A 17,854-nucleotide genomic window follows, 5' to 3' on the forward strand; every position below is an offset into this window, starting at 1 on the left:
AATTCTTGAAGATATTACCAATATAATCAATGAGTACCTATATGAAAAAAATGCTATTTGCATTCTTTCATCTATACTTTTGTTCTTGAAAATTGTGATTTATACATGCTTTGAAACCAACAATCGGAATATCCTAATAATTTATGATCAAAAATTGAACATTTTCCTATCAAAGAAGGGAAATAATATTCGACTGTATTGGATGAAATAGTTCAGATGAACTCAATACTTTCAAATTCATTCTATAAAATTTCCTCTTCATATTCCAAAATAACAATCAATAAGTGTGTATAAATTTTAACAAGTTTATATATAATGGCTAGATTTTTTTGGAGGTCCTAATGCAACTCTCCCGCTAATCTATATCGCTTCTAAATAGTTAAATATTCGTATATCTTCTGATATATTCAAATTTTACGAAATATAAAAAAGCGACCAGCGCTTCAAACGATTTCTTATATGTATAAATATCTCTATATATTTTTTCATTTTCTGATTAATTAATTCAAACTTACTTGAGCACTGTTGTATTCAGATTCATCCACAAGTAACAAAGAATTTATTCTTGAATTCATTTGTTCCGAATGTTGAATTATTAGGTGTCTTTTAAGTTTTAGTGTAAAAAATTGAAATTATTGAAATTAAGTTTCGTGAATAATCCAGGCAATCATTGATGATACTCAATTCAATATGAGAAGTTAAAAAAATCTAAGTTATTTTTGATCCCATATCTGTTTTTACAGAACAAATTCCTTGTTACCTCTTCATATTCCAGTTATTTCAATATAAAATGTGGCCTATTGGAATAAGTAGGTATATAGTTGGTTATTGAAAGCGTTTTAAATACTAAGATATGCTATAAACTCTATCAATCAATTACATGATACAAATTTCAAAAAAACATTTTCACGAATATATTTCTCATGATTTTTTCGAGAATAATGATTATTGTATTCAAAATTCATGTCTATATATTTGTTGAAACTCATCTTTTTTAACGAAGTGAACATGGAATTCACAGGTTTTACTCTTTAATATCCATTCATAGATTAAGATCCTAAATTTTCTGTTCGTTTGAATAGAATACGTTTGTCATTTTGTACTTGGAGGATAATTGGCTTCATATATGTTAGTGGCTGTTTGTCAAAATCATGGGAAATATTCGCTTAGATGTATAAAAATACAAGAAATTTTTCCGTTAATAAAATTCATTATCTTCCATAAGATAATTGAAAAAACACGCATAAATGCGAAAAAGCTTATGCGTTTTAAACATCATCGTTTGAACTTTTCTCTTTGAACATATAAGTAGACGAAGTTTTGATTATGTTATTGAAAATGACCGTTTTAATTTACGTTCATACACATGTCACCAATTATTTCACTTGTCTTCATCTAGAATATAACATAACAAATGGATGATGATTTTTTTGAAGAGTTATATCTGATTCTTCACATTTATTGCTCTTTCCTTTTGTAAGGGTATATAAAAATAGGCTCTTTCTTCTTCCATTTAAAATTATCCAAACATATTGGGTTTTTATAAAATAGGAGGAGGCTTAAACATTAGGGCAGTTGAATATACCTACAGCAGTTATCCCCAAATTTTCAGAAATCAATAATAAAAGGAATTGATTGAATTCTATTGGGAAGTATTTTGTTTCGATATTACGAAAAATTGAAACGAAATTCAAAATACATCTCATAATAAGAATCATGAATTGATCCGAAGAAGGTAGCATTAGTACCGAACGACAGGTACTTATCTGCTTTGTTCTTCCAGATATGTTGAGGGATTATTAAAATGACAACGCTATAAATGGTGTCTTACAATTTGTACTTCTACAAGAAAGAAGAAAGAGTTTCTGTTTCATTTTTGGCTATGATCAACGTTTGAATATTGCCTTGAATTACTATTGACTACCTTCTGCTATAAGTCCTCGTCTTCATGTACGGCTAGTGGAACCGATATGGTTTTTTTAAGAGATCTTTTCGGCGAAATTGGTGGGCTTCCTTGTGGGGTGGAAGGCGTTGTTCGAGAACCAGAAGATAATTCCACTCTAGATCCAGATCTAGATGGTGGTGTTGATCCTACAATAAAAAAGATCGCTTTTTGATTTGATATATTTTTTTAATATGAATGCAAACAATAGTAATTAATTTTTGTTATTTATGAAGGTTCATTTTCATTAGAGTATGAAAAGTATGAGTATTAATTGGTTTTCTATGTGTAAGGCGTACTATACGACATTATTGAATTTGTAGATTTATTGTGGGAACTTCTACACTTTTTTATGAAAAGTATTTTAGGAAAGGAAAAGTGTATTAAGTGTGATTTATTGAACTCATGTTTCAGATTCTTCTGCTGAGTTTTGACTCATAAAACGTACGAACATTTTTTATTCTTTGAGATGATTATTGTGTAAAACAATCAGATGATGCGGATGAACCATTATTTTTAATTCGAATCTCGATTCGAATAGATATTGCCGACATTCTTGATGTAAATGCAAACAAAGGCAAGGGCGTAGATCTTTTTCTTTATTGGGTGGGGGTAATCGAAAAAAAATTTTGTGACCACATTGTTTACTTAAAGCTATAATGTGAGAAAAAGAGGTTTAATAACAAAGTTTGAACCAAATTACTCGATATAAAATTTTTTCATAACCAATTCGATTGTTCTTATCTTATACTGGTTTTTCCTGAATTGGAGTTACGAAGGAAAAACGCTCAAACGCTTTGTTTTCGAGATACAGGGTTTTTCTTGTAGTACTACTTTTTTGTGATGCTTAACCAGTTTATCGAATCTTTATTAATCTTTGCTACAGAGTTGATAAATAAGTACCAAAACTTATAATTGATTTATTTATCACATCTACATAACTTAATATTTACAATTATTTGGATTTTCTTGAGAATAACTATAGAGAATTGTTTGAATTTTTTTCTCAAAATCGATTCCAGATACGACAAAACTACAGAGAAGCTAAAAGTGTAGTATTCAACCAGAGTTTCTTTTTAAATTTTTCTAAACTACCAGTGGTTTACAAAAAAATTATTCTGAAGGAGAGAAGCGGGCACCCTTCCAGAAAAAAATCACCCTGTAGATTTGCATTCAAGGTGCTATGAGAGAAAAACTTGAACTTTAACACCTGTATCTCAAAAACAAAGCGTTTGCGGACTCATGTTATACGACTTTTTTCTTAAAATGATCCGAGAAATTTGCCATTTTCATTTCTACCTCCAATTTAGGAACACCCTGTAGAGTCAATTCAAAACCGAATTACTCTGTTCAGTTCTTTGATAACTACAGTATTGAAATTTTGTGACGAGAATGATACAAAAAACCGAACACAACGGGTAAGTGTATACCGATGACGAATGCAAAAATCACATATGGCAAATCGGCAATGCCGAGAAAGCGGATAGATAAAGGAAATTAATAAACCTCGGACAAAGACGAACTCGTAGTGTAATAAAAGTACTCATCTTGAAAGCGATAATAAACTCATAAACCGTAAAGGGGTCCGATTTTTTACTGACGTGTCGATTTCAAAGGAAAGTAAAATGACCATTATTGGTTCATTTCATGGAGAAATTTCCATTCTTCGTCATTGCGCGATTCCTGAAATTTTATATTTTGAAATTCTTGGGGGGAGGATTGGATAATTACCCCCAGTACCCCCTCCCGTTTCTACGCTCTTGTGCAATGGTATGGTAATCAAAATTAGTGAGTTTGATCTGTGAAATTCGTTGAAAGTAAAAAAAAAAAAAAAATAATACGTTCTTCTACTAATCCAGATTTCTTGGAAAAGTAGAAAATGCCGCCCTCCAATATTTGCCACCCGTCTAGAGCTGGCCCTGTGGTTTCAGGTTTTTCTGTTGAATTTCGACTGAAATTCGAACATTTTGTTTTTTTTTTCTTCAAGATGATTGAGTAAAACAATCGGATGATGCAGATGAACCATTATTTTTGACTCGAATGCGCCCACCGTGAACATCAGCTAATTTGATATGAAAAATCAACTGTGAATTTCTTTGGAATTAAAAAAAATATTTGATACATTTTTCTAGGAATTCGGATTTCTCGGAAAAAGTAGAAAATGCCGCTCCGGAAAAATGACGGTTTACCGGCCTCTAGAAATGGACTTTTTTTCATGAATATATAGGTATATGTAAAGTGTCATAATTTTCTGATTTCTGGAAATATAAAGGGTTTTCCAATAAGAGTTTTCATTTTGAGTAGCTGGCTACCGAGCAGCTTTCACTTTGAAGCTGTCTGACAATTGACAATTCAGCAGAAACAACTACACCATTACTAAAAATGGGAAGATACATGCTTCAAAAACGAACTGAAATTGTTAAAATTCACTATAAAAATGGCGAAAATCAGGAAGTCATAGCAATTTTGGGTTATCGTGAATCATTTTTTCGAAAGCTATAGTGAAACTGGTGAAGACAAGTTAGTGATGTGAAGGATCGAAAGCGCTTGCGTCACTCAAGAACAAGAGCGAATATTGCTGCTGTAGCACATAGTGAAAACTCAGGTTTGTCGAATTCTCGTCGGTCTTGAGAATAATGCATTCCACAGAATGACATTATACAGTATTTTGCATAAAGATTTAGGTATGAGGCTTTTAAAGTTTAGTTAACACAAGAACTCAAGCCGATCGATCACTAACAATGTCGTATCATCGCTGATTGGGTCCTTGAAATGCATTAAAATGATACGGATTTTCATCGAAAAATCATCTTCAGTGATGAGTGCCTTTTCTTTTTCCTTCGGAGGCTAAGTCAATAAGCAGAATTGTCGCGTTTGGTACACGGAAAATTCAAGAATGATTGTTGAAAAGACTCTACATATTCAACGTGTCACCCTTTGATGCGGATTTTAGACTGGTGGTGTGATTGGAACTTTCTTATTTCAAAATGAGTCTAGCGCAATTATTACGGTGAATGTATTGCACTACCGAGCTATGATAAATGATTTTTTGTGGCCAGAATTGAAAGATATTGATGTGGACGTCATTTATCTCCAACAAGACGACACTATGTGCCACAGAATCAAGAAAACAATCGTAATTTCGCAAGAAAAGTTTTCAATTTGTGTTATTTTTCGAAGAGGTCATCCAGATCTTGTAATTTAACACCTTTGGAAAAACTACTTCAGAACTCAGGAAGAGCTTTGTATCATTGGACGATACAGCTTTACTATCTAGTTGAGAATATTCTCACTGCCTTGGAGCGAAATAACGATATTGTTCATCTTTAAAAAAAATTTCTAGGAAAACGTGTGTCAAAAAAAATGAAAACGCTCCAGTAATGTACACTCATGGTAGAATCTTAAGCAGGTAGTGAATTTTTGAAAACGGAATGTACAGGGTGTTTTTTCAACTGCAAATTTAACCTGAACTTATCATGATTCCCACCCTGTATTTTTGAGAAAGTGTTGGAATTATTGAATGTAGACAATCATGTTGTTCTACACTAAAAATTTCATCCATATTGATGGAGCCATACAAAAGTTATGAATAAAAGAAAAATTAGTCGAATCGGACAAATCACCCTGTAGACTCTCAATAAAGGCCCCCAACCCTAAACCAAACATTATTGTTTCGAAACTGCCTTGTCCAGTGTAAACTTCTCCTAAAATCTGACGGTCTCCTCCGGAATCACCCTGTATGTTTCATAGACTCGACCGAAGATGTATTACATATTTTATATGATAGAAATATATATGATTCAAATATCACCCAAACATTAGAAGATATATCGAAACAATACAGCGAAAGCGCGAAACAACGGCTAATTAACAAAATACATCCCAATAAATAATGATAACAGACAAGGAATGGCTGAATTTATCAGAAGAATTGAAGAATACTCAGAGGAAGAAAATGGGTGACAAGGAAATTCAAATACTTCGTTACGCAGAGGATGTAATGATAGTAGCCGAAAATGGAGATGACCTCCAGATACTTCTGTATGTCGTCTTCAATACAATCGCAAGAGAGTTCATTATGTTGATCTCAGTGGAATAAACAAAGTGTATGACCACGTCAAAGCAAGATGCAAACTGGGTTGCCGGTGAGGTTATCAAACAGGAGTCATTATTTAGTTACCTGGGTGAGTTTGTCTATTATGGGAACGTGGAAAAGGAAATAAGACAGCAAGTCGCCAGGACCAATAAGGTGACAGGATGTTTAAACAACGCGATATGGAAAAACAAGACCCGCATTTTACAAGACAATCATCAGACCATCAAGACATACATCGTAGACTGTCCGTAAAGACATATAGCAGGCGAAACATTGAGAACGGTGTGGAAATATCAAAAGGACATGTGGGGGCAGAAAATAATAACAAGTAGTTGAAACGGGGTAAAGCGGAATGGAACTAGTACATAGGACGAATGACGGAGGATAGATTGGTGACTGCAAGGGATAAGTCACTAAGAGGGAGGCGAAGTGTTGGTCGTCTTAGAAAGAGATGGAGGACATCGACCTGGGATGAGGTGGATTTTTTGATTCAAGAACAGGCATTTTGCCTAAGCTGGAAGAATACAACTGTCATGAACGGGTTGGTCAGAGAATGTTGACCAACGTTCACTTATCTCCGGTTGAGATGTTCTTTTAACCCCTGCAAGAGCGGCTTTCCAGAGGTCTCGGAGAATTAATAATTATGTAAATTCACAAGATGTTATGTGTAAGTCCGGCCCGTCGCTTCAATGGACAGGTCTTTTTAGTTGACTTTCTTTCTCTAGGGACAGGATTAGTTTACTGGGTCAATAAAAGTCGATTGAAATTTAAAAACTAAATATAATAAAGAAAAAAAAAAAAGAAAAATACCCAAAATTACAATATCCACGAAATTTCTATATTTTTGACTCAACGGCAAAAATTTTATGATAAAAAAAATGTCTCAAATAATCTGTTATTCAAACAAAAGAAACAAAATAACCAACTTTGAACTTGGGAGAATCGGGACTCCTCAAATAAACTTATTTTCATCGAAAAAGTATTCAAAAATCAAGAAATAAAAATAAAATAGCCAAAAAACTTGCCCTTATCCCGCGATGCTAGGTGTGTATTATAGGCCCTGCCTAAACCTAGTTTTAATTTCTTCAAACTGTTCACTCGAAACGTGTAATTCCTCTTTTAATATTTTAACTCCCGATTCGCGCACTCCGATCTAATCTAATTTATACCAATACAATTTCTAAACTTTATCCCAAAAAATATAATCCCTGTTTTTCTATTTCTGACCTAATTCTTCCTCTCTCAGAGCCAAAACAATCCCTTTTCTTGAATACTTAAAATCTCGAAAACTCACTCATATACCAATTTACCATCTATTTAACTTATCCCCATAAAATATTACTCTAATCTTGAAAAGAAATTGTTTTGCTCTAAGTCCGGTTTCGCGACCGACGTTCGTATTCTCAACCCTTCTCAATAAGAGACCCTAAGCGATACTGACTAAAAAACTTAAGCCTCATCATTCCTTCTTCATTTTCGTCAACAGACCCCACCAGCTCAAGCAAATTTTTCTGCTGTCTCAGCTAGAAACATACTTCTACTTTGCCTAACGAACTTTTTGCTGTGTCATCTGAGAATGACCATGACGGTTTTTCGCATGTATCGAACTCAGATAAGCCAATATTTAGTTTATTCTTTCTTATCCGTGAAAAATATATTGATTTCACCAACGTGGTTTCGATACGTCTGGAGACGGTAACTAAGAAAAGCAATAATCGATAAAAAATATATCCTGCTTCCAAGATAAGATCAGTTTACATAAGTCGCTATCGCTCTTTTGAATTTAAAGTATATTCTTTCTGAATAATGATCCCAATAATTTCAATAGTTTCAATAATTTCCAAATTTCCGCTTTACTATGATAATTTCAATAATTTCCAAATTTCGGATTTACTACACAACCACATGTGTGCGAATTAGTCATGGAAAATTTCACCAAAAGGATATGGTGCTGCAACTGTAGCCGTGACAGCTTTTTGGGTGATATCCCCTCCCATCGGCTTGCTTTCCTCTTTTAAATGAAATAATCAATGATTTCTCTCAAAATGTACTGGTTGTTTTCAATATCAAAATGAAACCATTCAATGAAAAACCCTGGTTATGATGTTGATCATATACTGCATTTTTATCGGTATCCGGATTTAAACAATACTTTTCTACATAATTCAACTCCCTATAAATTGATAAGTTGTTCTCATCACTGGAATTGGAGAATATTGAAAAACTCGATCCATCCATTACACATTCAGTACAAGTGAGCTTGTGCCCTTTGAATTTAAATTGGTATTGTTAAATCTGTCGCCTCTGGGGAAAAGCCGGATGTTAAAGCACTTTTTCAAGCGTTCCGAGATGAGTTCGAAATGCATCGATTAACATGGGTCTGTGCCGCTGTAAATCAAATTCAACAGAGAACAGATCGATCAATTTTTGGTGCATTGGAAGGTTTGCCAATGTGAAAATATACCATACTGAAATATTAAAATGATCGAAGAACAGATCACTCATTTTCAAAAACAAAATTTTGTAACTTTCTATGAAATTTATTGGAAAACTGAAAATTTGCATGTCGAGGTTTGAAATAATCATCTTTCTCCCTAAAATATTTTCAAATCCACTTATTTTTAGATCTCTACTTCCGTTTATACCGGAAACAAATTACTACTTCATTTATTTCAAATGGCACATTCAGGAATAAATTCAGGGTGAAAAAAGTTAATGGGGGTGTTTATCAGAAGACCATAAACTTGGACAACTCAATTTCATCAAAACTCAAGATTTTTCCAATTAGAACCTATATTCTTTAAAATTTTAGTCAATACTATGTATAAAGAAAGGGGGGAACTTAAACAAACCACATATCTGAACTGAATACTTCAAAACTTAACGAGGAAGAACTATGAGGCAAAACCGAAAAATTCTAACTGTGTGGACTAGTCTGTGACTTCCAGAAAACACACATCAAAACTCTGGAAACAGAGAAAGAAACTGAAATTCGAGGTTTTGATAACTAAATTTGATATTTCATGAATTGTAATTAATTGTTCGTTGGGATTGTTGAGAAATCCATAAACCAAAAAATTTTTTTCAATGTTTCCAGAGTTTTGATGAATTAGAATTATCTAAGTTCATGATCTTCTGATGAACACCCTGTACATTTTTGGTCCAAATCGCAAAGTCTTATAATACTACGTATTTGCCGAATCGAAAATGACAAAGGTTTTTCGTAAAAAAAAATTTTTTGCAGAAATATCAAAAAAAATGTGAGTCTTTGTCACCACTATTTTTTTATAAGAATCCCATTAACTCATGAACCGTTGAGTTTTTATCCAAGGTATGGCATATTGCTGCATATCTAATGCAACATACTGGGTGTGCGATTTGAAATGAGAAAGTAGTAGTCTATTTTCGGTATAACCGATAGTTGAAGAGTTCTGAGAATATTTGAGGGAGAAAAATCATTGTCTTAAACCCCAACATTCAAATTTGCAGAAAAAAATTATGAATAGTTTTCCATAAATGTCTGATAGACCATCGCGGTGAATCACCCTGTATATAGGTGAAATGTTACATTTGTTGGAATGCGTTTCGGCATATGAATAAAAAACTTTGAAGACACTTAAACATAGAAGCGAAATCTGAAATACTAAAGTATACATAGTTACATAAATGTGATGGCAGTAGAACAGGAAAACTGTGATAAAAAATACATATTTATATCTCTCCCTCCTCTAAAAAACTTAATTGAAAAACACTGCGAAACTCGGATGATCTGCCTCGTTAAAAACGAACTTGGCAGGATGCCATTCGATAAAACCCAGATTTGAAAGAGAGAACCTCAGATAGGGAATGGCAGAATAGATTCCATTTGAATAATGGAGTAATCCAATAGGAAAACACAGGCGGGATATTTATTTTCAACTTCTACGACCGAGGAATCTTCGCATTGTATTATTTCACATGGAATTGTATACTGTGATGAACGAACTGGATTATTTATAGCTTAATAATATACTCCCTAAAAAACATCCATATATGCTCATCCGATTTTAATACATATTTTCAGTGCCTCTTACTTTGTGAATTAGGTACTATAGAATTCAGGTTTGAAAACAATACAATACTGGAAAAACATTTATTTATGACTCAGATTTTTTTTGTAGGAACCCCAAGGTTTAATTCTGATGAGGTGGTCGATATCGTCTGAAGGAAACTATAAGTTCGACAGTTTGCAATAATTCTTATACTAGGCACGCCCAATGGCCCAATAGATAGACGATAGAACAGGTATTTTTTGGGGTCAAGGTAAATGTAAAATATGTGATCTGGAATTATCTTGTGAAAATAAAGCCCTATGCACCAGTAAGTTAACCTCTAATGAAAACTAGTAGTGATCTACTACCATATGCAGTATAGCTTAATATCATAAAACCTATATTGTGATGAACATAGTGCTCTCTGTCAAATCGCCACATTTGTCACTTTGTCACCCTTGACTGGATAGGATATCATACATTAAGTGATATAATCAACTGATTCCATTTCTGGACCAACTTGAAATTCTCACCAGAGTCGATGAGAAACAGCATCCAGTGATAAAAAGAATAATATCCTACAATACTCTCCAAAATACTGATAAGCGATGGCTTAGGTGCTGATATTTCTGTGTCAGTACGAGCTATAAGCCTTCATCAGCTATTCCAGTTCATAAACTCTTGTTCGGTATTTTCACATTCATTCATCCATCGGTATAGTACTTGAGGATATACTACTTCTACACGAAACTCCAAAATAAGATTATTCCTTGAGTAATTAATTAGAGAAACTAAGCGGATTATTCTTTCACTTTTTTCACTTCAGCCATTTCGATGATTTCAAAAAGTTTCCTAAAATTTTGTTTCATAATTTCAACGTGTCCGCACATTCTCGACAACTGAATGTTTCCCTCACACGTATAAACTTGAAAATTTAATCACTTGTTGCTGTATGTAAAACGTTATTCGAATTGAATAAACATAAAGATCTGAGTTGTTAATTTTTTGTAACTTTACTATTATGCATTTCGTCTTACTTCGATACAAAGCAATCGAGATCGGCAAATTTTCGAAATTTTCAAAATATTCGAGTGAATTGAAAGCAGAGAGCAAGAGTGATATATCGTCCTTTCAGTCCTCATATACGCCTATATGCTACATAGAAAAATTTACTCAATTTTCCATGTCCCAATATGATAAAAACACACACACACACACAAATAGGGGAAAAGATATCGTGGTGCTTACCGGTATAACTCCTGAGGCCTGGTGGGCCAGACCTGGGTCTGGAAGAGTTTGCAGGGGTACTGCTCGTGCTTTTATTGCTCATTGTGCTCGGACTTCTAGTAATTTCGGACTTTGACCGGACGGAATTACGGCTTGACCTCTTTCGCTGTGGGGTGGACCTTTAAATATTTAATTGTCAACAAAATCACTCAAGAAGATTCGGGTTATCGATCAAAGGAGCAAGTTTCAAGAAAGAAATATTCGTAAGAAAAAAATTGCGAAAACTGAAAAAGAGGCAGATAGAACTACTCGAAAGAAGAATTTAATATTAAAAACAAATCTAATGAGAAAGAAACGATAGATTACTCCTCACAAATTGCCTTTTTCTTGAACATATCTTTAGCTAGTTGTGATTATTATGTGAGTGAATTGAAATACCTGACCTTAGCATGAGTTTTAATGATCTGAAAATCCTTCAGTGGGTATCAAAAACACGTATGCAACCAGTTAAAAGGTGAGCCGACGGGATGTAGTGAAAGACTAAGAGCACGATTTTACAAGTTATGTTAGATATAAGGTTTGAGACTTTTCAGCGTAAATATTAACAGATCATCAGATGCAGAATGATAGATAGGCCCTAAATTCAGTAAGTAGCGAACAATGTACAATGCCCATACTCTTAAATCTTCTATAATACAGTCAGCGACTGACTGCACGTTGAAAGAGAAACGACAATTTTATTTTTGAACCATTTCCTTCGGCTTCCGGTCGTCTATAGAATAAGAGTGGAATAGTCACAGGCTGTTGAATTTGCAACACCCTTTACACAATTATTTAGCCTTTGAAGATGACAAAAGTTGAGGTAACTTGGAATGAGAAATGAGATTCTCCAAGGTGACACAGACCACCTCAACAGAATTGAGACTGAGCGTTGCAATGAGTGCATGTGTATGTACTAAATATTGGTGAAATCGGACAAGCATACATATAAATATGAGTCCAAGCTTTGGTTGAATTCAGAAGATCGCTACACTGATTCAAAACAGGTAATCAAATCAGGGTGTTTTTAGCGAAAAATCAGTGGCGACTCCAGCTTTCAAAAACAGGGGTGACCAAGAGGTGGCCGAATTTTTTTGGGGGGGCCAAAGTAATCGAAATTATAGTTCTGCTAATCTTGTAATTATTTTACCCTTAGTATGTCAAATTTTAGGTTGGGCCAGTAGAATTGTAAGAGGGTCCAGCCCCCCACTGCCGCACCCTTGCGTTGCCACTGCAGAAAATACATGCACCATAATTTTGAACTACTGAAGACTGATTGCATGAGTCAGAACGCAGTATACCAATTTATCCATGAAATTAAAATTTTTCGAAGATTATTGAGCCAAATTTTCGCATATTCAGTGATAAAATTTCAGTGATTGACTCAAATCTCTTTGTGGCATTATTTATTAATGTTAATTTATTTTTCTACAACGTTTGTCCAGATACATGCACGGGAGAATTAATATTATTTAAATTCCAGTATTAACCGGAGAAAATAAAAAAAAATCAATCTCAATATTTGCCTATTCATAAATCAAGAAGAAAACTGTGAATAATTTACTAATAAATCTACTTATCAACTGTGTTTCATTGAAGAATTGTGAAAAAGCAAATCTTCATACTTCGAAATCAAAGACGTCTAAAAAACGATTTGTGTGACGTTTTGAGTACCACTTTTCATGACTTCCTATTTCTTGTAGAGTGCTCCCCCTAATCTCTTGAATCAAGTTAACACGAATGGCATAATATTTCAACATGATTGAGTACCACCAAATCATTATCAGAATAATATTTTCCAGATAGATGGTTCTGAACATATGGTCCAAGCTCCCGACCTCCTAGTTCAACATACCTAACACCGTTAGATTTTATGTTTGGAGACATTCAAAAGTACGCTGCACAAAGCGAACTTGACTAGATTTGGCAATTTCTCATTAATATTTGATTTATACGGAGTATTACAATAATATAAATTGGAAAATCTCAAAAAATAACCTGATATTCCCCATTGATCCATCCAGAACAATTTGTGGAAAAACTCTTGACTCGATTGAGAAGTTTTTTTGTCAATATTTCACCTATACGAAGTTTTGAAATTTCAAATTTTGTTTATGAAATGTATATTAGCAATTTTTTTGATTTATTCAGAAAAATCTCTGGAACCTCAACTCATTTACAACGTCAGTTGAAAGCTACATCAGAAGTCTCTATGAACTGACAATAAGGAATATTATGAAATATTTCTCGTACTCTTAATCGAGGACGATCATAATGAAATTGAAATAAATAATCATAAAATTTTTTTCCAGAAATGATTAGTATTTGGTATTCAACTCACCGGCATAGACCTGTAGGGCACTCCTCGCCCAAGGCACATCGACCTTCGCAAATTGACCTTGACTGCAAAAGTTCTTCATAATTTTCCAACATTAGCATACATTGCTCCCGATCCGCCTTAACCAGTGCCAAACTGGGATATCTCTCTTTGAGTCTTCTACGTTCCTGCAAATATAATAGAGATGATTATCTAAAAGAACCAAATAACATAATATATACACTTTGGAAAATATGATAGGAAGAAGGCAGAAAAAAACAGGACACAGTCCTATTGAAAAGAGGAAGAAGAAGAAAATATTGAGTTAACAATTTCAAGCTTCATGTGAAATTTAGTGTTGAACGCGTCATCAGAATTATGTAAAAACTTTAAAAAGCACTGACGTGAAGTCAGGATAATATCTACTCCACGTCACTGCTAATCCAGAAAAGTCGAATCGAATAAAACAAAATGTATGACTATTTATCTATTAATCTTATGTTTTTGTCGCTGTAGGTATTTTATTTATTCCTGAATTTCTTCGACGCCAATGAATAATGCGTAAGAATATAGAATATATCTGATTTTCATATCCACATGACACTGCATACGATCGAAGATTGATTACCAATCACACCCCAAGATACAAAGGGAGGTAGGGCATGCAAAGTTGTAGTATTGCTTTGAAAACTAATTGGTATTACAAACATGTGTTCTGCTGAAAACAATAATTAGTTTCGAATGCAAAATCGTAGGAATTTTCTATATGTTGAATGTGTAAACATCGCATTTCAAATAATTCAAAAGCAAAGGTAGTGTTGTTTTTTGTCTTTATGAAATAAATAATAATGTCATTCCTCTTTCAATGAGAGTTATACGAAATTCTGTGTCTAAATTGCTTGGGCTGCCAAGTGTTATACAGGCGGCTTAGTAAAGTCGGTTTGGAGATTTTCATTGCACGGAATGATGACAAACGCAGCGGAGTAGAATAACCTTATGTTGTTCGTAAGAATCATAGATTAAATATGAAAAGGTAGCCAGCAAACTGAGCCGAATTGCCGCCCCTCAAATAGCTGCGCCTGAAATAGTCGCTTCATTGCTTCACCCCAGCTATTTGAAGCGTTGTTCTGGCGTTGGACGATTCAAGAGGAATTGCTAAGACGTATTCTGAACAAAAATGTTAACATAGTTTGATACAACTATCGAACCATAGACAACAACCATCGAAACTTTTCATGCAGCTAAACATATATCTGTATTATTCAGGTATTAATTTCAATATCAACACAATCAGGATCTGAATGCACGATGGAAAATATGGTTTCAAAATCAAGAGTAGACAACAAGCTAAATATTAATATTTGATATTATTTTGGCGACAATATTGTGTCATTAATTATTTTCCCTAGAAAATTGATAATAGAATTTCGCTACATAATTACTAAGACGAATGTTCAATCAATCATACGAAGCAGTTTCAGAACGAGCAAATTCAATTAGAATCAGTTCTTATTGATTAAGGAAGGAATCTTGTTGACTAATACGAAATACAAACAACTTCTTTAATAGCATCAAGGTGTGTTTCACCTGAAAAGCAGACGTCACGCCCCTCAAATTAATCAGATTGAGGAACTACTCCACCTAGGAATGACGTAAATTCTAAAATGAGCTTTCAATACGGGGGAACTCTATACCCTTCCATTTATTTGAAAGGACATTCGAGTGCCCCGAGGAAATAACTCCAGATATGCTGCCTTCAAGGGACTCCGAGATTTCTTATGAAAATATTGAAAAAGTAGGTAGAGAGATGAAGGTTATTGAAGAAATAAGTCTGAATAAACATACGTTTCCGAAATCACAGTTTGTAAGATATGGAATGTTATTAGTAACCCTTTTATTTTTCTCCTGCTCTGCAAAAATAAGCTATTCTAATTTTGCCGATATTTTGCGCTCATTAGAATTGAATTTATGTTCGAACCGAAACCCCAATTTCTCTGATATCCGAAGGGAAATTCAAGAAAGGAAAAAATTATTCTATCAATATTATAATGCAAACTTCCTCGATAGAATTTTTCAGTTCAGTTCACACGAGATGTTGTTGGTTTTTTATTAGGTACACGTTATTGGTTTGATAATAATCCGTGAGCTTTTATAGAAGCTAGGAATCAAACACGTTTACCATAAAACGAATATTTTTTAGGAATTCGATTATATGTTTTTGAACGGGTCACATTTTTGTGTAGATACCTTCGAACGTCGAAGATTTACATTTTAAAATATTTCAATCGTGAAGATGAATCTAGTTGCATGTCTCTAGTGATAGATGTTTAGCAAAAAGTTTCTTACAACTTCAAAGTTTTCTGTGAATACATGGTGTCCAGATACAAGAACAACGTATCCAGATAATGTTCTCCGAATTCCCACCACTATCGCAACTAGGCGGGGACTTTAGGACTGCAGACCCCCACCCAAATGGATTTTCGTTCATCATTATCCTACATCATTTATTGCCTGATCGGCAATATTTCAATAAAGAAAGAATTTCTTGGGCCATTGCTTTTGAAAGATAACCATACAATCTTTCCTGGTCCAGCCATATAACATCTATATGTACTTAATAGAGCTACTCATTATATCGTTCTTTCCATGGTTGCAGCTTAAAGACGTGTAAGCTTCTGTATTTATGTTATGTCCGGCCGATTCTTGAGTTTGCCGGCCCAGCTTGGTGGCCTTAACTCAAGGGTGATATGGATGCATTGGAGGCTATTCAACGCACTTGTACTCGCCCAGACTATAATACACGACTCCACCTCTTGAACATCCCCAGGTTTGAGCGGCAACGTGAGAGAGGTGATCTCATTGTAACCTACAGAGCTGTCCACGGTTGTGCTGATGCTGATCTGCAGTTGATGTTCAAGAGAAACCAAAATCATTTACGAAGCCACCCTTACAAGCTTGGCAAGGAAAAATTTAAGATTACTATTCGACAGAACTTTTTATCAAACAGAATATTTGAGAGCTGGAACCGATTGCCATCTGACGTAGTGACTGCACCATCAGTTAATTTCTTTAAGAATCGCTATGATAAGTGTGCCTCGAGGTGTGCCTCAACTCTTTAATTTAGTTTTTTTGAATTACTTTTATATATTGTATTGAGTTTATAGGTTTATTACCTCAACTCTTATTGTATCTAATAATAATAAATTCGAATTTTATTGCCACCAGGTAGTACATAGTTCAGTAGTTGAACATCAAGTATCATGGTTGAACACGTCCTACAAAAATACTTCCTATAGCTGAGAAGTTGCCGACTGATGCTGGGATTGCTCGGTCATAAAAAATATTCAATTATGCTACTCGCAAAAAGGTTCCGAAGCAATCTGGCTTCGAATTTTCCGATTGGGTACCAGATTTCTTAGATAATATTAATGAAATTTGTTATATTTTGTTTAGGTTGAGTTGAACAGGAGATGTACTTAGGTGCATTACTGGACTCCGCCTATTCTCACATTTTCGAGGTTATTTTTTTTCTTTGTAAAATTATTTGTATTGATCTTGTATTGTGGGAATAAAGTCAATTATTATTATTATTATATGACCAGGATTTTCAAACATTATCAAGAATTATCAAAATTATATGAAATAGACCGAAATAACCGATGAATGTGAATTGGAGATGTGGAAGAAGGAATTATCGAGAATTTCCTGTTCGAAACTTAGTGCAATATCGGTACTTTCAGAATATGATGTGCAGTTATTTCCATATCAAAATGACTCAAAATTGTTGTGTCAGTTTCGATGGTCACGCCGGAAAAATCTCAATCTACGCTCAAGAGACTGAAAACGTACAATGGGAAGTGAGAGATCGACTGTTGAATCTTGATTTTGATTTTATATGTATTGAGAATGTATACTAGGAACATCTGACAGAAAACTGAATATTTAAAATTATTTATTTTTATTATCTTTAAGTGTTAACGTCGGACTTGAGTTCAATCTCCGAATTATAGAATGAATTTCAATTTTTTCATGAACCCTTCTAACTGTCGCTTAATTCGTTCGATGTTCAGACCTCCTCCCAAAAACAGGCTGTACCATTCCCATGGTACTGTTTTAAGATTATCTTAATCAAATTTTGTTCATTCATATATACCACAGAGGATGGCAACTACTCCTACTACTCCCGATGAGTCAGTTTTCAT

The 17,854-nt window shown here is 34.0% G+C and overlaps 1 protein-coding gene across 2 annotated transcripts in view; it reads right to left on the reverse strand.

Annotated features, from left to right (window-relative positions):
- Positions 1–1,820: 1,820 nt before the first annotated feature.
- The window catches only part of LOC123674002 (dual specificity protein phosphatase 22), a 54,559-nt gene continuing 38,525 nt past the window's right edge, over positions 1,821–17,854 (reverse strand). For both annotated transcript variants that reach the window (XM_045608803.1, XM_045608802.1), the window contains exons 5-7: positions 13,677–13,840; positions 11,318–11,475; positions 1,821–2,091 (exon numbers count right to left, since the gene is read on the reverse strand). In XM_045608803.1, coding sequence (XP_045464759.1) covers positions 1,931–2,091; positions 11,318–11,475; positions 13,677–13,840 — 483 coding nt within the window. In that variant the 3' untranslated portion in view covers positions 1,821–1,930. The remainder of the gene's footprint in view (positions 2,092–11,317; positions 11,476–13,676; positions 13,841–17,854) is intronic.

The sequence above is a fragment of the Harmonia axyridis genome, chromosome 2, assembly GCF_914767665.1.
Source record: "Harmonia axyridis chromosome 2, icHarAxyr1.1, whole genome shotgun sequence".
Taxonomy (NCBI): domain Eukaryota; kingdom Metazoa; phylum Arthropoda; class Insecta; order Coleoptera; family Coccinellidae; genus Harmonia; species Harmonia axyridis.